This window comes from Pelophylax lessonae (assembly GCF_965119305.1).
Source record: "Pelophylax lessonae genome assembly, chromosome: 4".
Taxonomy (NCBI): domain Eukaryota; kingdom Metazoa; phylum Chordata; class Amphibia; order Anura; family Ranidae; genus Pelophylax; species Pelophylax lessonae.
Genome location: NC_138771.1, coordinates 421,359,909 through 421,382,068, shown reverse-complemented (window position 1 = coordinate 421,382,068; position 22,160 = coordinate 421,359,909). Strand labels below are relative to the sequence as shown.

The 22,160-nt window shown below is 46.6% G+C and overlaps 2 protein-coding genes across 5 annotated transcripts in view; both read right to left on the bottom strand.

Moving 5' to 3' along the window:
* Positions 1–22,160, bottom strand: part of LOC309551929 (securin-like) — a gene marked incomplete at its 3' end in the record, with an annotated part of 249,689 nt that overhangs the window by 124,790 nt on the left and 102,739 nt on the right. The window lies entirely within an intron of this gene.
* LOC309551930 (securin-like) overlaps positions 1–22,160 on the bottom strand; it is a 121,522-nt gene that overhangs the window by 96,615 nt on the left and 2,747 nt on the right. The window contains exon 2 of one of the 4 annotated variants that reach the window (XM_082252654.1): positions 21,608–21,771. The exons of 1 other annotated variant lie outside the window; for it this stretch is intronic. In XM_082252654.1, the coding sequence (XP_082108780.1) occupies positions 21,608–21,771 (164 nt within the window). The remainder of the gene's footprint in view (positions 1–21,607; positions 21,772–22,160) is intronic. 2 more of the 4 variants (XM_082252652.1, XM_082252653.1) reach the window with 2 other exon arrangements.

The following is a 22,160-nucleotide window of genomic DNA, read 5'->3' as shown; positions in this document are numbered from 1 at the left end:
ATATTCTCAGCCCCCCCCCCCCCCCCACATACCTTTACATTTATCAACATTAAACCTCATCTGCCACATAGCTGCCCATTTAAACCATGCATTGAGGTAAGCTTGTAAGCTGGAGACTTACTGGTGGGCGCCGGACTAACTGGTGGCTGTGGGGGGGGGTGGGGTTTTGCACCCCACGTGCTTGCAGCAGAGCCGCCGATGGGCGCAGAGAGATGCGCCCCGACACTCCCCACTTTCCAGATGTCCTGGCTGTGATTGGTCCAGTCTCCAGCCTGGACCAATCATAGAGGACATCCCGGGTGACGTTGCGTGGGGGGCGGTGCGTGCGTTAGTCACGCACCATCCCGACGTCACCTTCCCGCCCGCCATCAGAGAAGAGGCGGCACGCATGGAGGAAGAAGTCGACACCCGAGCAGCATGCCAGAGAGTCGGGACGGTGACGGGTGGCGCGCATGCAGGACGAGGACTCGGAGGAAGATGTCCGACCGAGTCCCGAGCAGCACGCCAGGCATGGTGACAGCAGTGGCACCAGAGGTAAGTGAAGTCTCGGGGGGGGGGGGGGGCATGCACGCACGCTGGTCACTACATTGAAAGGGGCATGTATGCTGGTCACTACATTGAAAGGGGCATGTATGCTGGTCCCTACATTGAAAGGGGCATGTACGCTGGTCACTACATTGAAGGGGGCATGTACGCTGGTCACTACATTGAAAGGGGGCATGTACGCTGGTCACTACATTGAAAGGGGGCATGTACGCTGGTCACTACATTGAAAGGGGGCATGTACGCTGGTCACTACATTGAAAGGGGGCATGTACGCTGGTCACTACATTGAAAGGGGCATTTATGCTGGTCACTACATTGAAGGGGGCATGTACTCTGGTCACTGCATTGAAAGACGGCATGTACGCTGGTCACCGCATTGAAAGGGGGCCTGTACTGTGGGGTTTGTGCTAGAAGCTGTACTGTGGGGCCTGTACTGTGGGGTTTGTGCTAGGAGGCCTGTACTGTGGGGTTTGTGCTAAGGGGCCTGTACTGTTGGATTAGTGCTAGGGGGTCTGTACTGTGGGGTTTGTGCTAGGGGGGGCCTGTACTGTGGGATTAGTGCTAGGGGGCCTGTACTGTGGGGTTTGTGCCACTCTCAGTCAGTGTATCCCATAATAGGGTGTCTCTCACAGTATATCCCATAATAGGGCCCCTGCTTCCTATTATGGGATATACTAGTACTGATGGACCCCTTAATATGTGATATATTGGGAGAATTTGTTCACACAAGCAAAATACAGGGCACAAAATGGGTGGAGTCTATAAGGGGTGGGGCTTCAGAGAAATGGGAGGGGTCAAAATGGAAGGGCGGGGTCTTGCGCCCCACCATCCTAAAACTTCACCAGCTGCCACTGGTTGAAACTGCAGAGACTGAAATTAAACGTTTTCCTCCAAGCTCTATTAAAGTCTATGGGACACGAACATGAAAAATCAAAAGTCCTCATTTTAAAGGCTTATTTGCAAGTGTTTGCCATAAAAAGTGTATGGGGACCTGGGTACTGCCCTGTGGGACATGCATCAATGCAAAAACTGAATTTTTGTAAAATCTTACCGTAAAATTCGTTTCTCTGAGTCCTCCGACAGTCGCTGCCTACTCATACAGTCTTCACCAATGGGGTATTGACTTTCTCTCCTTAGGAGTAGCTAGGCAAAAGACTTGTTAAAACAAAAGCATTTCCATAGACACACCCATGGGAGCTGTCCCACTGGTCCAATACCCCTCCTGCAATAGCCACCCCAACTCAGTTTGGTATCAAAGCAGTTAAGTGTATAAGCACCCCCAAAAGAGGGGCGGGGCGACGACTGTCGGAGGACTCAGAGAAAGGAATTTTACGGTAAGATTTTACAAAAATTCAGTTTTCTCTTACGTCCTCCGACAGTTGCCGCCCACTCATACAGTCTTCACCAATGGGGATGTCCCAAAGCAGTGTAGACATGAGGGGTGGGAAACGCAACCATCAGAAAAGGCAACACAGTACCCATATCAGAGAAAGGAACCTTACATGAACAGAAAGGTAACCTCCTGGGTAACAAAAAAAGGCTCAACAGGAGCAACAACCCAGGAAAGCAAATAACCAAGGGGTAAAACAACCCCAACAGCCAGGGACCCGCATAAAACCTGGGTCCCCTACTGGACTGCCGCACAGAGAACTTTGCAGCCAGCTGATGGAGGCATCGGCTGATGCCAGAACATCAATTTTGTGGAATTTTGAAAAGGTGTGCACTGACAACCAAGTCGTAAGCTTTGCACACCTGGGCCACCAAGGCCTGATGCCGGAAAGCCCAGGATGCACTCACCGATCTGGTAGAGTGCTCCTTGACAGGGAAGGGTGGTACCCTTTCCCTCAACGAATAGGCCTGAACAATTGTCTGTCTGATCCATTTTGCAATGGTCGCTGCAGACGCAGTCATACCCTTCCGCGGTCCCTCAGGAAGGACAAAGAGGAAATCCGATTTCCGAAAGGATTCAGTTGACGACAGGTAAACCCTGATCGCCCTGACAACATCCAAAGAATGCAAGGCAATCTCCTTAGGATGCTTAGGATTCGCACAGAGTGAAGGTAAGACAATGTCCTCATTGAGGTGAAAATCCAAAACCACCTTTGGAAGAAAGGACGGGTTTGGTCGCAAGACCACCTTATCCCTATGAACCACCAGTAAGGGGAGCGGCAAGACAACGCCGCCAACTCCGACACTGCGAGCAGAAGTGATCGCCACCAGAAAGGCAACCTTGTAAGATAGCAGAGGTAACAAAATTTCCCTGATGTTTTCAAACAGGGAACGTTGTAACATGGACAGAACCAAGTTCAAGTCCCATGGAGGCAGAGGCTCCCTTCTAGGAGTGAATGTGCGAATCAGAATGAATCAAAGAATGAGACGCCACAGGGCGCTGAAAAAGAACAGCCAGTGCAGAAACCTGGCCCTTAATCATAGCCAACGCAAGGCACTGGTCCACACCAGATTGGAGGAAAGCCAACACCCTCGCCACCGAGTATGAACGAGGAGAGAAACCCCTGGACTCACACCAGGCAAAATAAGCTTTCCAAGTGCGGTAATAAATCTTACCAGACAACGCTTTTCTAGCCTTGATTAAGCCTAAGGTAGGAATGACCTCCGAAGAGAGACCCCTGTCTCTCAGGACCTGGCTTTCAACAGCCACGCCGTTAAAGCCAGCGACTGTAAAGCAGGATGGAAGATCGGACCCTGAGACAGCAGATCTTCCCGCATTGGCAGCCTCCAAGGAGGCTCGACGGCCAGGTGAACGATGTCTGCGTACCAGGACCGGCGTGGCCAGTCCGGCGCCACCAGAATCACCAATGATGGTTCCGAGTCAACCTGCGAAGGAACCTGGACAACAACTGAATCGGAGGAAAGGCATAGATCAGACGATACTGATGCCAAGGCACCACCAGCATCCGAGGAGTCTGCCAGAGGATCGTGCCTTCTTGCCACGAACCTTTCCACCTTGTGGTTTAGCCAAGACGCAAACAGATCCACATCCGGGGATCCCCACTTCGCACACAGCATCTGAAACACCTCCGGGTGCAGGGACCATTCCCCCTGGTCCAGGGTCTGGCGGCTCAGATAATCGGCCTGCCAATTCTCCACACCCGGAATGTGAACTGCCGAGATCGCCGGGACATGTGTCTCGGCCCAAGACAAAATTCTGGTCACTTCCTGGGCCGCCCGGGCACTCCTGGTGCCCCCTTGGTGGTTGATGTACGCCACCGCAGTGGCATTGTCCGTCTGCACCCGCACAGGACGGCCCTGAAGACGATGAGACCAATGAAGCAGGCACAGCCTGATCGCTCTCAATTCCAAAATGTTGATCGGAAGGGAGGATTCCTCCTCCGAACAAATGCCCTGGGCAGATAGGTTGCCCAGGACGCCACCCCAGCCTGATAGGCTGGCATCCATGGTAATCACCGTCCATAGTAAAAGGCCGGAAGGATTTTCCTTCCGACACAGCCGGGGACTGAAGCCACCACAAGAGATCCATTCTGGTTTGGCGACTCAGAGACACTCTCATGTCCAAGGACTGAGGTAGTTTGTCCCACCTGGCCAGGATCTCCGCTTGGAGAGACCACGTGTGAAACTGTGCAAATGTTATCGCCTTGAAGGCCGATACCATCAACCCCAGAGACCGCATACAGGTCCTGACGAGGATTCGTTGTCCCTGAGGGACCTGACCTCGGACTGTAGGGTCCCGAGCTTGTCCTCCGGCAAGAACACCTTTGCTTGAGCAGAGTCCAGAACCATTCCCAAATACGGGAGACGAACCGAAGGAGACAAGGTCGACTTCTGAACGTTGATCGTCCAACCGAACTCCTGGAACGTCTGGACCGTAGTGGACAGATCGTGCAGCAGGCTCTGGCTGGCACTCGATCTTAACAGGAGATCGTCCAGATAACCCAAGACCGCAATGCCCTGCGCCCGCAGCAGTCCCAGAACAGGCGCCAATACTTTGGTAAAGACCCTTGGAGCCGAAGCGAGACCGAAAGGTAACGTCACGAACTGATAGTGTTCCTCCGTGACAGCGAATCAGAGGTACCTCTGATGACCCTCGAATATGGGGATGTGTAGATACGCATCCTTCAGGTTGATAAGAGGTCAGGAATTCTCCCGGGCTCAGAGGGGCTACCACCGAGCGGAGCGATTCCATACGGAATTTTCAAACGCGCACAAAGCGGTTCAAAGCTTTCAAGTCCAGAATCGGACGCACTTTGCCCTCCTTTCTGGGCACAGTGAACAAATTTGAGTAAAACCTCAGAAACCTGTCCCGATGAGGCACCGGGACAATCACCCCCTGAGCGAGGAGATTCTGCACCGCTTGATGCAGGTCTTGTAACCGCCCTGGGGTCAAATGAAGATTTGAGGGAAAGAATCTGTCCGCCGGCCGTAAAAGAAATTCGATCTTGTACCCTGATCGAACGATTTACTGAACCCACCTATCCTGAACTCGGAGCAGCCAAGGTTGGAGGGAACCGCGCAAACATCCCCACACCCCTGAAATGGGTGAGGGCGCCCTTTCAGGCAGAGGCGGACTGAGCCGCCGTACCAGCTTGGCCGGATTTTTGTTTGCCCAGGGCTTTCTCTGGCCACCCTGGCCCTTGAAGGGTTTCCCCTTGTACTGTGACTTGAAGGCACGAAAGGAACCCTGATTAGGTTTAAAGACGGGACCCCGCTTGCCGCGGAAAAACTTGCCCTTAGGATTCTGGGGCAGCAGAGTGCTCTTGCCCCAGTGACTCCCTTAACCAATTCATCCAGGGATTCCCCAAAAAGGCGAGACCCCGCATAGGGAATGTCAGCCACCGCCTTCCTAGACTTCTGGTCAGCCAACCAGCTCTTCAACCAGATCAGCCGACAGCTAAGCACCGCGACACTGGACAGGCGCGCAGCTAAAGGGGCCTCATTTAAGGCCGCATCGCACAAATACATGACCCCTTGATAAATCTGGTCCACCATCTCCACAGTAGTGGGAGGGGCAGAATCAGCCACGAGTGTGCGTATGAGCACCTTGGTCCAGTCCGCCACAGTCTGAGCTGCCATGACAGAGGCGAAAATAGGCCTGAGCATGGAACCCGCCACCACATAAGTGTGGCGGGCAAGCGATTCCAGCCTCCTATCCGTAGGATCCCTAAATACCGGAGAATCTTCGGTAGGAACCAGTGTAGCCTTGTTCAATCTGGTTACAGTGTGATCCACTTGAGGAGCCACACACCAGCATGCAACTGTAGTAGACGCAAAAGGATTCACAGTGTGTTAAAACTCAGCGGGGCAGGGAAAAACCTGCGCCGTCTTACGGGTCCTGTGTGTACCAAAAGATGACACAATGCCTGGAGGATTGGGCTCACCCTCTAAATGTAGTGTTTAATGGCAGAAATCAGCGCATCCATAGCCGCACGTTCCTCCGGCGTCCCAGGGGGGGAATCATCCACCCCTGTAACCTCCGCTTCCCCCTCAGACTTTTGTGGGTCCTGAGAAGAGCGAGACCCTGAAAGGGGCACGCTACCTACAGCAACCATGTCACATTCAGAATCAGAAGAAAAACAAATCCTAGGCCTTTTTCTAGCAGCACGTTCAGACATCAGCACATCCATTTTGGACACCAAAGTCACCACAACAGCAGCCAAATTAGTCAGAGTAGAGGATTCAGAAGAACTTGAATCCCCCACCAAAGCTGGAGGAAATTTGCTGTTCTGAGATTCCATTGCAAAAAAGGGCTTTTTTATGAGGTACTGGCCCTTTAAGAGCACCGCGGACCCCCGCAGCACACCGCCACAGTGGCTGTGGAACAAGAACCCCCGCAGGGACAAACTGAGCCAGAAAGATTGCACAATGGAGAAAAAGAAAAGGACAGCAGGACAGAGCCCCAGAAGTGTGTTACCAGCTCCTTCGGTCGCTTCTGATTAAAGGAAGGAAGTGATGTCACCGCAGAGACTGAACAGAGGCTGCAGGCTAAGGAAACATGGATGCCTATGCAAGGCAATGGGAGGCTTCGGCAAGATGGCCGCCGACATGTGCTCGGAACGATCGTTGCCACACACAAGATGGCATCGTAAGGCGCCAAAATACACTACACACAATGTTATACAAGCGCCCACAGTGAAGCCAGACATGCTGCCCACACCTAAAATGGCAGACCGGCGGTTTTTAACCCCGCAGCGGTCGCCACGCTAGTCTGCATCTCCAAGCACCTTAGTGACACAGGAGAGGGATCCCCCAAACCCCACACAGCGCAGGCTGTGAGAGAAAAAACCCCAGCAGGGACCAGGATCAGGGAGCCCAAAAACGCACAGACATAGGGGACACCACAGACACAGAGGACTGCCGACCCCAGACAGAGGCCCCACACAGTGTACTTACCTGTACCCGATGGCGTGGGGTGCCTCATAATAAACAGAAAACCGCCCACCCTCAGATGGCAGGGGAGTGCCGCCAGCCAAAACGCAGGACACCAGGAGCGCACGGACGAACCATGGATGTGTCCGGTGAGGTAGCCACCTCACAAGGCTGCATCCCTGAGGACAGGGATGGGTCGTTTGTGAGGCCAGGGCAAACACATAGCCTGCGAAAAGCTCGATGGCGGGCTGGGATTCCATCTGATCCTCTGTCCCGGAGAACCAGGACGACCAGTCCGATTCCCAGCTCCGCAAACTCCATCTTTATCCGAAGATCCAACTAACTAAAAGCTGACAAAATAAACAGCTAGTAATGCAAAGAAAAAAAATTATTTTTCCAGAAAATAAAATCATAAAATAGAAGAAGGCTGAGACTGTAGCCCCAGCACAGGGAAGCCTGACTACTCCTGAACTAGGCAGAAGACAAACTGGGTTAGGATGGCTATTGTAGGAGGGGTATTGGACTAGTGGGACAGTCCCCATGGGTGTGTCTATGGAAATGCTTTTGTTTTAACAAGTCTTTTGCCTAGCTACTCCTAAGGAGAGTAAACAAACAAAATTTGGTTTTAGGTACTGTGTTACATGACCGCGCAAATGCAACAGCGCTAAAATCTGAAAACTAGCCTGGGCAGGAAGGGGGTGTAAGTGCCCTGTATTGAAGTGGTTAAATTCTGTCATAGGGTTCCCCTTAGCCACAGGGCACTTTCACCCCTTCCCGCCTAGACCAATTTCAGCTGTCAGTGCTCATTGGAGTTGATGGGAAATTTCAGTCAGCTTGGCAGTGCTCACGAACAATAAGTGACAGGGACACAAAACTTGGGGAGCACCGAGAGGGTACTAAGGACTAGAACATATCTATACATTATAAAAGTGGGGTATGCCTGTTCACTACACTAACTGAACTAAACTCACCATCCACTAACTACCTGCCTAACCTCTATTATCATACACCACTGCCATGCAAGCAGCAGCCTTATATAGTGTGGGGCGTGGACTTAGCCTCGGAGCCATGATTGGTTAAAGGCAGCCTGCCTTTGGTTTATGGCTCTGACAGGACACTGCTGTGATTGGCCAAAGCATACAGGTCATGAGTAATTTATTCACTGCACCAGCGAAGTGCATTATTCCCGCCACGCGTCCCATTTAGCGAACACCCGATGTTTGGCAAACATTAAGCCCACCCCTAGTCCCAACACTGAATGTTGGGATACACCAGAGTATGACTAATACTCTGAATTCTGTCTTTTAGACAGTCTATCCATTTACAAACTGATCTTTCCAAGCCCATAGACTTACCTTATCCATTATCTGTTTGGGGAACTGTCAAATGCTTTTGCAAAAGCCAAGTATACCACAGTAACTCCTCTGTCCAAGATTTTACTTACTACTCTTAAAAAAGAAATCAGGATTTTGACAACTTTTTCATGCACCCAGGCTGTGTTTAAAGTGGATGTAAACCCTTGCATATACCCAGTGAAGGGATTAGCCTCAGATAGAGATTTGTTAATCTCCCTACGGAAGTTTTACATGTATATTTGCTGTCTTTGGCTTTATATATTCTTTAGACAGTGCACAGAGATTTTCCTCTTCCTGTTCAGCACTGGGAGTTGATTCTTGGCATAAAAGCAAGACAGCCGATTATAGGAAAGGCTTCCCCCACTTCCACATAAGCAGAGACTTGCAGAACTATGCCAAGACAAGCTCTCTGCTAATCTTTTTAACCACTTAAGCCCTGGAGATTTGGCTGCTCAAAGACCAGGCCCTATTTTGCGATTGGGCACTGCGTGACTTTACGGACAATTGCGGTCGTGCGATGCTGTAGCCAAATGAAATTGACGTTTTTTTTCCCCCACAAACAGCAGTGTTAATTTCGTCGACTAAAATGTTTGCCGACTATAACACAATTTGTCGACTAAAACAATTCAGATGACTAAAATGGCATTTTATTTTTTATAGTCATAAGGCCAACTAAAACTAAATAAAAATGGACATCAAAATTATCCTCTGCTGGCTATTTCTATATTGGCAACACAATTCCATCCACAGCATGTAATAGCACATTACAGTTTAAACATGTATTGCACCACCGCATAGGCAAAAGTAAGGAGCATCTACTAAGCTGCTGAAAGCTAAAGAAAAAGGCTTTTTATATTTTTCCCTAATATTTAGTGTTGGTCATATTGTTGCTGCTTATATCATACAACCTAGGATGGGGTTTGGTTTCTAGTAGCTCATCTTTGATTTGTGGAATTTGTTATGAAATAAGGTCTTCCATTTCAAAAAATATTTTTGTATACTGGTGTATGGTTGTCCCAATTTCATGTACATGTTCCATGAGGCATTGCTCCTTACACTCAGCACTCACTGGCATGGACCGTGAATAGAGTTGTGTGCGCTGCACTGTACACAACTGCATTCTGCAGGTCAACTAACAAGTTGAATTTGTAATGAAACCAGTTAACTGCCATTTTACAATTAGTGGTTTCAGTCCTTTTAACCCAGCAAATGTGTACTGTTGCACCATGCATATGCAAGAAGAGGTACATTCTGTTATGCATGTGCACCATAATGAAAATATTGCACTTTAGGGACAAAAAGCCATTTGTGCCTTCAGGAATGTTACAGTAAACTTTAATGTGTGCTATTCTATGTTGGGCAGTTTCACATCAGCATGAAGTGCGAGCCAACAGCAGTCACCAATGCAAAAACTATACCATACACAGCAAGGTGTCATTAGGTCCAAGTTTGTTGCAAAGTTATAATGGCTAGGCCATTATTAATTGCAAAATCTGAGCCTTCCCTAAATGCAGAATTACAAACAATTGTGCTCTGCCTATAGGGCAGGGGTGGGGAACCTGCGGCCCCTGAAGCCATCTGATCCGGCCCTGCCATTGTGCTGCCTTGGGGGGCCTCCCGATTACACAGAGCGGGTTCCTCTGCTTACCCGGCGCACTCATCGCTCTTGGCTTGGAAAGAGCAGCCGATAGGTGCCAACTGCTCCAGTCATGGAAATCCTGTGTCTAGTCATGACATTGTGCAGATAGTGATTTGTTGAACCCAAAAACCCTCAGTGGAGGAGCATTGAAAGCACTGAGGCGGCAACAGAACACTGCCTTGGAGAGGGGTATAAGTGATCAGATGACCATTGTAGTGATTTAATCCCTGCTCTGGTGCAGGTTTGAAATTAAATCCTTACTTTACCCAGAGAGAGAAGAGAAAAAAAAAAAAAAAAAAAGTTTGCTTCTATTGCCTAAACTCAATGCAACTCTGCAGGGGGATGGGTGACAACTAACAACGAACCACCATCAAATCCCAAAAGCCAGATACTTTGTGGGAGCAAGCTTTGATAGGAGACCCAATCTATTAAAAATTGATACAGCCAACTGTTAAAAATAAGTTTAGAAAGAGAATTCATTGGGCAGAGTTTTTTTTTTTTTATTAAAAACACACAACTTTAGCAGAGACCATTACAGATTATGAAGTCAACGTTTATTTAAAATTATATACATAGTAAAAGCCATACAAAGTAACATGCTAACAGGTTAGCATCTGGGGCAAATCAAGTGCGAGATCATCAAAGGTTGTCAGGAAAGATGGTAGTGTGCTTGAAATATCTGAAGAAAAAAAAAAAAAAAAAAAAATAGTTAGTTACTTCTACAATTCATGTTTTAGACCTCTAAATACAAGGAAAGTATTAAATCAGTATGAGATTTAAAAAAAAAAAAAAAAAAAAAAAAAAAAAAAAAAAAAATTGTACCCAACACTGTGCCCCAGCCCTGTTAGTCATCTACACTGCCCAGACTCCCATTCTTGTGGGACCTCTAGAAGCCACAAGGAAATGAATGGGGGGGGGGGGGTCACAGTGCACTTGTGCAAAGAGTGCCTGGCAGGAACAATTTCAGCAGAAAGCTTGCAGCTCTAGGCAACAAAGCATGGCAATTGATAGAACAGAGCTGAGGCAAGTGTTACTTAAAGCACTGAGGGAGGAAAGCAGCATTTTAAGTTATACCAAAGGGAGTTTGTCCTTTGAAGCTTCTAAAATGGTCTTTTATCAACTACATTTTAGGATGCTGAACTGATGCAAACGCGATCAAGGGCATCTCCATCCATTACGCCAATGACTGCATACATGTCCATCCAAGCATACATTTTACTCTGCCCTCAGTTAAAGACACCAATGTTCATGTTTGAGAGTCATCACTAAGTCTATGCTATTAGATCATTCTGATACAAGTGTTATTTAATCCACAGCAATCTGAAGTGCCATGCTGTGCATGATTTGCAGGTAAATTGACACATTAACATGTGCAAAATGGACATCACAAAACTGCTCCAAGTTTTAGTAAGACCACACACGGCTGAAGTCTTATTCCCAAATGCCTGGCCTATACAAGGTTTATTCCATTAATTACTGTACTCAGTCACTAGCTGGGAAAGTGACTTTGTGCTTTCCCATTTTGTGTACACAACCTACACAATTCACCATGTAAATGTAGACAAAGTTGTTTCGCCTACTTTAGAGACCATATCACAACAGTAGTTACAAAAATTGGTTTTGTAAAATCCATTTCTCCAAGTTCGATGGACAGTGCTCCATAAATCATAACTAGTGGGTTATTTTGTCTCCATGATTAAAATGAACAAAAGACACCAGGCTATGCCCATGGGCTGTCCTCAGCTAGTATACAACCACCCTCTGCTCTAGGTAATCTGTTTAGTAGCAAGCGGTATTAGAAGTATCAGAACTCTATAGAGGGGTGGGTGCTGTGTCTGTTGATGAACTCCGAAATGGATTTAACAGCAAGTACAAAAATACCATTCATTGATGGGCAGTGCTCCATAAATCCTAACTTGTGGGGAGGTCCAAAAAGGAAATTGAGGGGAGGGGGTGGGGAAAATAACCCCAGGCTAAACAAAAGCCCTTAACCAGGCCACAGGAGCCTTAACGGGTCACATGAGCCCAGTAAAAAAAAAAAATCCAAGAGGGATCCAAGAGAAACACTATCCTGTCAAATGCAAGGAGGATAAAGGAAAAAGGTCCCCACAAAGATACCCAACTGTAGTCACCTTGGCACGAGGGAAGGCAGCAGTACACGTCCAGAAGCATACGTAAACGGTTCCTGCCTCATAGGCATCTCTAAAAAGAAATCAGATTGCACTCAAAGACCCCTTAAAGAATGCAGTTCAGAGACAAATTAAGCTCAAATTTTTGTGCAAACCTTCACAGGTATGCACTAGGGGCTGTCTCCTGTCTGCTCACAGCAGCCTCACATTTGATGGAATAGGGGTTCTTGAGTCCTTGCGACAGTCTTTGAACATTATGGATACAATTGCTACACCAGCAATCTAGTTTTGAGGAATCCGTTTCCAACAGTTCCGGTTTTCCTCTGTGGGATCATATTTGATCTTAAATTGATATTGTGAATCCTCTTGACCCAATATTCCCTGAGGAAGCCATTAAAGTGGTTGTACTCATGGGGGGGGGGGGGGGAACCCTGCAGGACAAAAGGCATAATAAACTAGTACGCATGGCATACTAACCCATTATGAAATACCTTAGAACGAAGCCCCGGTGCAGTTGTCTGGACAACGCTGAGGGAGCTGACATGCTCCCTCTGCATCTCTGGCGCTGTGAGTGGCCGAAGCCACAATGACGTCACTCCCGCGCATGCATGAGGGAGTTTCACTTTCTTGCAAGATCTAGCAAGGAGCTCTGAAGGTCAGCCGGACCTTCAGAGCGCACGTGCCCCAGACATCAGCGGCTGCATGCAGGTTGAATATCTCCTAAACCGTGCAGGTTTAGGAGATATTAATTGTACCTACAGGTAAGCCTTATAGGCTTACCTGTAGGTAAAAGACAAATAGCGGAGTATACTACCGCTTAAAGGCGAAATGCATTGGATAGCCTGACCTTTTGCAATCACTTGGGGGGCATTATTCTTGTGTACCTTTGTGAGGTTGATTGGTGTGATTAAGAGGTCCTCATTTTTTTCCCCCACTTAAGCACTTTCACTTTACTGCTGTATGTATGGTATTTTAGTATTGCTATTAGATAGAATTTTTTTTTTTTATACAACTCAGTCAGTGATGTCATTCAGAGTGGGTTGTCCCAGCACCAGTATAGCCCCCTTTCCTTCTACAAGGTTGTTTGCCATCCTATTGGAGCGATTGTGCAGGACTTGATTGGTTGGATGTAAGCACGCTTTTGTTTCTGGATAAGCACCAATAGACTCACCAAGAAAAATGCATGTGGTATATCTTGCTGGAAGACCTCACCATAGTAGGGATCACTGATCCAGACAGACCTCTATCCCTCAGTACCTGTCTTCCAATAGCTAAGCCATTAAAACCAGCGACTAAAGGTTTTTAGATCAGCCCTTGGGGCAACTGGTCTTCTGAGAGGAAGCCCCCAAGGGACATTTACAGCCACCGGGATGATTGGAAAATCCTTGCAGGAACTGAGAAAGAAGCCTTAGCCCGAGGAGGATACTGGCCTTACTGTAGCCCTTCGATGATTGCAGGGTGTCCGAGGACCTTGTCAAACATCAGTAACCTCCTGTGGAGCTGAACCTGCATTTAAGACTGTGCAAACAGAACTGTCTTGAAGTTGGATACTACCAGACTCAGAATCTGTATGCAAAAATGGAAGAACTGACAGCATACTCCAGATGTGGCCGGACCAGAGTCTTGTAGAGTGGGAGAATTTCTGGAGTGAATCCCTTTTATGCATCCCAGTATTCTGTTGGCTTTGCATGCCACTGCCAAGCCTGTTGTCTACCCGTACCCCCAAGTCCTTTTCCATCCTAGACTCACCCAGAGGTTCACCCCTAGTGAGTAGCTTGCTTTCTGGTACCCAAGTGCATTACTTTACATTTTTCAACATTAAACCTCATCTGCCATGTAGGTGCCCACCCCATTATTTTGTTCAGGTCCACTTGTAAGGTTTCCACATCCTGCATAGAAGATATTGGCATGCTTAGTTTAGTATCATCCGCAAATACTGAGATTGTACTAGATATCCCCTCTAAATCAGTGGTCCTCAACTCCGGTCCTCAGGGCCCACTAACAGGCCAGATTTTAAGTATTACCTTGGGGAGATGCAGACTAGAGTACTGCAATCACTGAGCAGCAAATTATATCACCCGGTATGTATTTCAGTCATCTTGCAAACCTGGCCTGTTAGTGGGCCCTGTAGGCCAGGGTTGAGGACCACTGCTCTAAATCATTTATGATTAAACAGGATTGGTCCCAGGACAGAACCCTGGGGGACCCCACTTTCCACACCCACCCAATCCGAGTACTCCCCATTAATCACCACCCTCTGGACTCTCCCCTGGAGCCAGTTCTCTATCCAGGTACTCGCCTTATGGTCCATACCTACCTTCCTTAGTTTGAACAGTAAGCGTTTGTGGGGGAACGGTGTCAAAGGCCTTTGCAAAGTCCAGATACACCACATACACAGGCTTACCTTTATCTAGGTGGCAGCTCACTTCATCATAGAAGGTTAATAGATTGGTTTGCAAGAACGATTTTTCATGAATCCATGCTGATTACTACTAATACCATTTTCATTACTAAAGTCTTGTATGTGGTCCCTTAACATCCCCTCCAAAATCTTGCAGACTAGTGATGTTAGTAGGGCTGCCACTAAAATCATAAGCGATTAGTTGGCCGATAATCGGATAAACACCTCAGAAAAAAAGAAGAAAAAAAAAAATAAAAAAAAAAAAAAAGGTTGGTGTATAATTTAGTTAATATTCTTGAATATCTATATGCAGTGGTAAATATGTAAATATAAATATCCAGCTATATAGTTGGATATTTAATCCACTCTGAGACAGATGTGTATTAGAGGTATAAATGTGGTACATATCAGACGCCGAGATCAATATTTATAAAAGACCTAAAACACCGTTTTGCAAATTTTCAGACCGGTGTTCTGTTAAAAACCATACCCTTGTCACTTCCGGTGCACCTACGTCATTGAACAGCGCGCATGTTTAGAGCTCCGGAGGGTAGGGAATTTTCATGGTAGTGTGTGTGTGTAACGTTACACTGCATCAGCTGTTGCCGCGGTTACATTAAAACATCTCGGCTGCAGCATGAAATCATCTCTGCGCCTACCAGTCACTTCCCTGATATTGGCTACTAAATGTAAAAGCGGCAGTGGCTCTTCTACCGTGAAAATTCCCTACCCTCCGGAGCATGTGCATTGCTAAGCTGCTCAGCTGTTCCATGACGTATCCGGAGCTGTGAGCATGCGCAGCTGTTCCATGACGTATATGGGTAGGGTATTTTCACGAGGTATGGTTTTTTTAACGTTACACCGGGTTGGTATACAATATTCGTGATAGACTCCATTAATAGGCAGGTGGTTTGATACAAGTTCCCTGCGCCTGCTGTCACTTATGCTGGCCATAAACAAACTAAATTTTTTATTAGAAAGTTTTTAAAACACATTCATTAGATTTTTCTAACCATTAGTGGGGTCTATTCAGTGTTCGTTGTCAACCAGTGACTGGAAAATTTGAAGTAGCAGAATAGAAAACTTTTCATCAAACCAATCTTCAAATAGTGTATGTGGTTTTTGCTCAGAAGTTATATTAATTTTAAAATTTAATGTTAAAAGCAAGTGGAATTTTCAAACACTCGTCCATTCAACAAATATAAATCATTTTTGAACAAATATAGATGAATATTTATGTCCAAAAATCCAATACATGTATGGGCAGTAGAAGACCTTTAGTAGCAGCATGCTTTTTTTTATCACCTGTCATGATGGGGTTAAAAAAAAAAAAAATAGCCCTTTATAGTAAAAAAACAGCAGATATCACTTCCATAATATAAATACAATTTCTACTGTGAAAAACAACAATTTTATATTGTAGTACTAAAAGCAGAGACTTTTTCTCATGGATATAATAATTTTAAATATAATGCACAATACTAGTAAAACTTACTTTAAATGTAATCGTAATGCCTTATATGACCTCTAGTCTATCGGCCTCCACCTTCTGAGTTCAGATGCTGATCTTCCCTGCACAGAGCCCTTAACCACTTGCCGACTGCGCACAGTATATTTACTGCGGCAGTCAGCCCCGGCCAGGCAGAGTGACGTAGGTCTACGTCGCTCGCCTGTCACTCCTTCTAGAGCCAATAGCAGGCGAGCGCCCGCCTCGGCTCATTCACGGAGGAGTGCGACTGGAGGACCCGATGTCCGCCGGTCACACTACGATCGCCGGTACAGCGGGAGAAAGACAGAGCGGCTTATGTAAACAAGCCGCCTGTCAGTTCTCCCTGTGTAAAAACGAAGATCAGACAGTTCTACTATGTAGAACCGTTGATCTTTGTTTTTACACCAATAGCAATGTCCCATCACAGTTAGAAGCACACCCCTAGGACACACTTAACCCATCCCTGTCCAATACTGTTAACCCCTTCACTACCAGTGTCATTTTTGCAGTAACAGTGCATATTATATATATATATATATATATATATATATATATATATATATATATATATATATATATATATATATATATATATATATATATATATATATATATATATATATATATATATATATATAGCACTGATTACTGCAGTAATGTCACTGGTACCCCCAAAAGTGTCAAAAATGTCAGTCAAGGGTCTGATCTGTCCGCCGCAATGTCGGGGGGGGGGGGGGGGGGGGAAGCAAAAAACCCCCTGGTCTTTTAGCAGGAAAATCCTCCGGTGGTAAAGTGGTTAAAGTGATTCTCTTCGCTGGATTTTTTTTCTTTTTAACAATCTTGTCATACTTACCCTCTCTGTGTAATGATTTTTCACAGAGCACCACCGATTCTCCTCTTCTGCCCCCCCCCCCACACTTCTGGCCCCTCCTGCCTTCAAAGTGCCCCTATAGGAAGCTGCAAAGTATAGTACTGTATAGAGTGTCCCTATAGCAAGGTAAAAAAACCTCTGCCTTTGGAATCACTTGGTTCCTACTCTTGCCCAGGACTAGATTTCCCATGAGGCATTGCTCACACATTTATAAGTTTTCTGCCATCTACATACATGTGTGGACTGTGTACTGAGCTGTATGCTTGTTGCACTGTATTTTCCGATATGTAAACAAATAATGCATTCTGTATGCAGGACAACTAATCGGCTGACCGATTACGAAAATAGTTGACAATTTTCATAATCGATAAGTTGTCGATCGATTAGTTGTTTCAGCCCTAGATGTTAGGCTGACCGGCCTATAGTTACCCGGGATATATCTCGGCCCTTTTTTAAATACTGGTACCACATTGGCTTTTTCCAATCAGCTGGCACCATACCCGTCTGTAAACTATCCTTAAAAGATCAAGAATAATGGTCTGGCAATCACCTGGCTGAGCTCTTTAAGAACCCTTGGGTGCAAGCCATCCGGTCCCAGCGATTCATTTATGTTGAGTTTCTCTAGTTTAGTTCCAAGTCTATCTTCTGTTAGCCATTGCGGTACTTCCTGAGGTGTGTTTAGTTTGGCCTTACAAGCTGGGTTAGTGTAGCCCCGATTCTTTTGTGAAGACTGAATAGAAAAATTTTAACACTTCCGCCTTTTCTCTGTGGCCATATTTCCTTTATCATCTTTTATGGGGCCAATGTGCTCTGGCCTTGCTTTCTTACCGTTTATATACTTATTGGGTTTTTTTACTCTTGCGATACGTCTCATGTTCTATTTTAGCCGCCTTGATTTCATCTTTACATTTCTTATTACACTCTTTGTAATGCTTGAATGCTGCCAATGACCCTCAGCCTTGCATTTTTTGAAGGCCTTTTCTTTATTATTAATATGCATTTTTATGTTGGATGTTCATGGTCCTCTGACCAGGACAGGTACAGCAGAGCTCCTACACCTGCCTCCTCCGGGGAGGAAACAAGACTGGGGAAGACGGTGGGTGTCCACCCCTTTATTCACCTGATCCTTTGTGTTTCCTGTCTGTTGTGTTCCCCCCCCCCCCCCCCCCGTCTCTGGAGGTGGAGCCTATATCTCCTGTGTGGTTCTGGACAGACTGGAGAAAAAGCCATTTCCTTAAAAAGGGCAGATCAATGAGAGCTCTTTTAGAGGCTTGGTCTGCAGACCAAATAAGCCATGCACGTGCCTAATCACCACCGCTGAAACCAAAAGTTTACAGCACAGGAGCTGTACCCAAAGCTGCAGCAAACAAACTGCAGCCCATGGACCAACTGGTCTGCTAAAACATAAGCAGCGGGGACCTGCTCACCTCCCAGGCGCAATAGCTTGGCCCATTCAGTTAGGATCCAAGACACCATGGCTGAGGCAAAGACTGGGTGCACCCAGCCATAGTAAACATGCTGCATGCCACAGCTTGGGTCAGCTGGGTCCTAAAGAATGGAGATTTCTACTGGGATCATGGTTGCTTTATTCAACCTGGAAACAGGAGAGTCCACCACTGATGGGACTAGCCCACTTTTTTAAAAAAGGGACTCAAGAAGGGTAGTGTACAGCAAAATGTTTGGGGACCACAAAGTATGATTTTGGTTGTTCCCATTCCTTACAGGAAAACCTTTCAAAATAAGGCACATACGGAAACACCTTTGAAGTAAAAAGTGACTTGTGTGTACAAACACCACAGCCATGTCTGTGGCTACATAGGCTGCATCCTCCATCTTTAGAGTCTCACACACTGCAGTAATAAGTGTGTCCACCAGCAGCTTTTTGCTGTTGCGACCATGGAGGAATTATCCTCACTATCGGATTGATCAGGGGGTGTGATATTAAGTCCCCCTGGACAGGCTGCATCCAAATCAGATGAGACAGCCTGAGCAGGGGATGCTACCTCCTGGGCCTTTGCCCACATGCCACTTCCCAAGACACTAAGGACTGTTGTCAGTGCATCCATGGGGAGGGGGAAATGCAACCCTGAGGCTCCATAAGGAAAGGAAGACCTTGCAGTACAACGATCTTTGCACTACTAAAAGGATCCCCTAGGCAGAGAGCCAACAGACCCCCAAAGACTCACTCTGACCAGAGGAGTGCTGAGAATTCAAACCCATCATCATGGACGCTATCCCTGTTCATAAGTCCCAGGCACAGGAAGAGGAAAAGCTTAGACATACCCATGAGGCTTCAGTACTCTCCAGCATCTCCCAAGACTAAGGGAACATAGCCCCCTGCGACCTCCAACTACATAAGCATGGCCGCCAACCAGAGACCAGCCAGACTATGGGAAAATTGCCACCATAAGCTACAAACACAGAAGCATGCTGCCAGGAACTTTCATGCACCCTCTGCAAAGGACCGCCCCCTGAAGCTAAGACAATTAGGGAAGACTGCACTGGGACCACCCTGCAAACAGCAGGGCATGCATCGGGGGGGGGGGGGTCTCCTACACTGGGACACCTCCAGACTACCACGGAAGGACACTATCCCAGGACCCTTAGAGTGGGAATAGCACCCTGGGACCCCCACCAGACTCTAGGTTCAGACAGGGGGAGCCCAGCTCAGTGAGGAGGGAACCTGCAAGCAGGTCTGACTGTCTGGGGAGGGTACCCACATCCACCCCATAGAAACCACCAAAAGGGGAGGGAAGGAACTGTACTTACCCTTCCATGGTGCAGGTAACTCCAGACAAAATTCCTCGGCACTGAAGTAGGGGAGCCGTTGGCCAAGGACTGCTGTGACTCAGACCCAAGTCCGGTTGTATGAGACCCTGCGAGACGTTAACTTGCGGGCCAGCCTCGGTCAGTGAGGCTATGTCTTAGCCAGAGAGGGAGAATTGTATAGGTTCAGTGCGCTTTGCCAAGCATAAAGAGCACTGAACCTCTACAATTCATGCACCTTTACCATATAAATGTACACAAAGTTGTTTCACCTACTTAGAGACCCCATCACCACAGTAGTTACAAAAAATGATTTTTTTTTTTACTTACTGTAAAATTCCATTTCTGAGTTAATCAATGGACACAGCACCCACCCCTCTATGAAGTTCCGATACTCCTTGCTACTAAACTGATTACCTAAAAACGGGGGGGGGGGGGAAGGATATACCACCTGAGGATGGCCCATGGGTGTAGCCAGGTGTTTGTTCTGCCTAGTTCTACTCCTGGAGGGGGCAATATAACCCACTAGTTATGATTTATGGAGCACTGTGTCCGTCAGGAACAAAAAGAAATTACGTTTTTAGATTACATCCCAGGACAACGAACAGCCTAAGAATCCTTACCATGGAGGGCAACACAGCCAAGCCCCACCCAAAACCTACCCCCTCTGTAGCACTGTGCAATACACAGCCAAGACCCACACCCCCTTAGAAAATACACCTTCCAATTTTCCACTCCTGGGATGTGAACCACTGACAGTGGGGGGAGTGAAGCACCACCCAGGACAGGACAAGATCCTGATTAATGCAAGTCACAGCTGTAGAGTTGACTAGACGACCCTGCAACTACTTGGCCAATGCAGGAACGCAACAGATTAGTTGCAGAAACCAGAACCATAGAAAGTTCATCAAGGGGGCAGGTGCAGCAGCAGGAAGGTCTCAGACACTGGGCCAGAAAGCCCAACAGCGCACATACTCAGTGTCAGTTAGTAGGGGGCTATCATGCACACCAGCAGCCTACCATGGCAGTCAGCAGTCTTGGACCTGTATAGCACCCTACCAGATCACTGGGCAATGCATCATTGCTCACATATGCCTGTGAACTTGCAGGAAGATTTACTACTTCAGAATAGTCTATGTCCTAGCACAGCTCTTTCTCCAGTTACTATCTTCCATGGTCCTGCGTCTCCCTAGACAACTTAATGTAGTATAGCTGGAGGAGCACAGGTGGAATTGTCAGTGCAGTCTTCTGGGAAAGACACCACATCCAAGATGGTGACCCGCAGCAGCCGCAGGGCATTTGGATGTTTGTCAAGTTTTTACAGCAGATTGTGAACACTAGAAGGGTTTGATTTCTTGTTCCCTTCTGCAAGTTACTCATGTCACATTTTATTAACCAACCTGACTCCCAGCTAACAAATGGAATATCCATTGGAGCTGGTTCCTGGGTCAATGCATCCAACTTTGCAGCATCCTTTTCATGCACAGGGGGACTCCAGCAAGGTAGAGATGGCTCAATTTGTGCTCTTCTGGGACATCAAAGGTTTCAAAATCTAGGGGGGAAAAAAAAAAAAAAAAAAAAGCCACATGTGACAGCTTTTGTCTAACTGCTGATTAAGAATCTAGTGTTTCTCTCATTACTGGCCAAGACATCACTTACTTGCAGCATTACTGAATTCACTGGTGTAATGCTTCCTTATAGGCAAGAATGAATCAGGTCATAGCAGTACAAGTCAGTCCCAAAGTTTTAAGTAGAACCCACTCAAAATTAAACAGAACAAGCTGTTGGAAAGTCAAGGGGGAACCTGAAGAATGCCTTGCTCTACAAGGACAAAAACCCAATCTTACCTGCAGGATCATAAGGTACACACTTTTCAATATCAGGGTAGCTCTGTTTTCTGGGTTTGATGCATGCTTCAGAAGCCTGGAAATTAAACAATTTAACATGGATAGTAATTAACTAAAAATTACATGCATTAAATATGCAGATAATGCAGGCCAAAAAAAAAAGCCTGACAGTTAGGTCTAGCAAGTTTTGACTTTTGTTAAGACTAGTCAGAAGCGTAGTACCTGCTTAGTAACTGGTGCAGAAGTCACTCCAAGTGCTCCTTTCTTCTGTGGAACTGCCATGTTGACAACCTGCTTGTTGACATTTCCCAGAGCTTTTCTTGGCTTTACCACAGTTTTAGAGCTGCCAAGCACTTTTACTGAGTGATTTTTCAAATAGGGTTTTCCTTTACAAAAAAAAAAAAAAAAAAAAAAAAAAAAACACATCAATATACACTATTATTTATTAGGTACACCTATACAATCGCTAACCAGCCATTCACATGGCAGCAACCTAATGCATTTAGGTATCTAGATGACTTGAAGTTCAAGCCGAGACTCAGAATAGGGAAGAAAGGGGATTAAAGTGACTTTGAACGTGGCAAGGTTGTTGGTGCCAGATGGGCTGGTCTGAGTATTTCAAAAACTGCTTATCTACTGGGATTTTCATGTACAATCCATCTCTAGGGTTTACAGAGAACGTCTAAAAAAAAATAAATATCCAGTGAGCAGCAGTTGTGCAGACAAAAATGCCTTGTTGATGTCAGAAGAGAATGGGTAGACTGATTTGAGATGA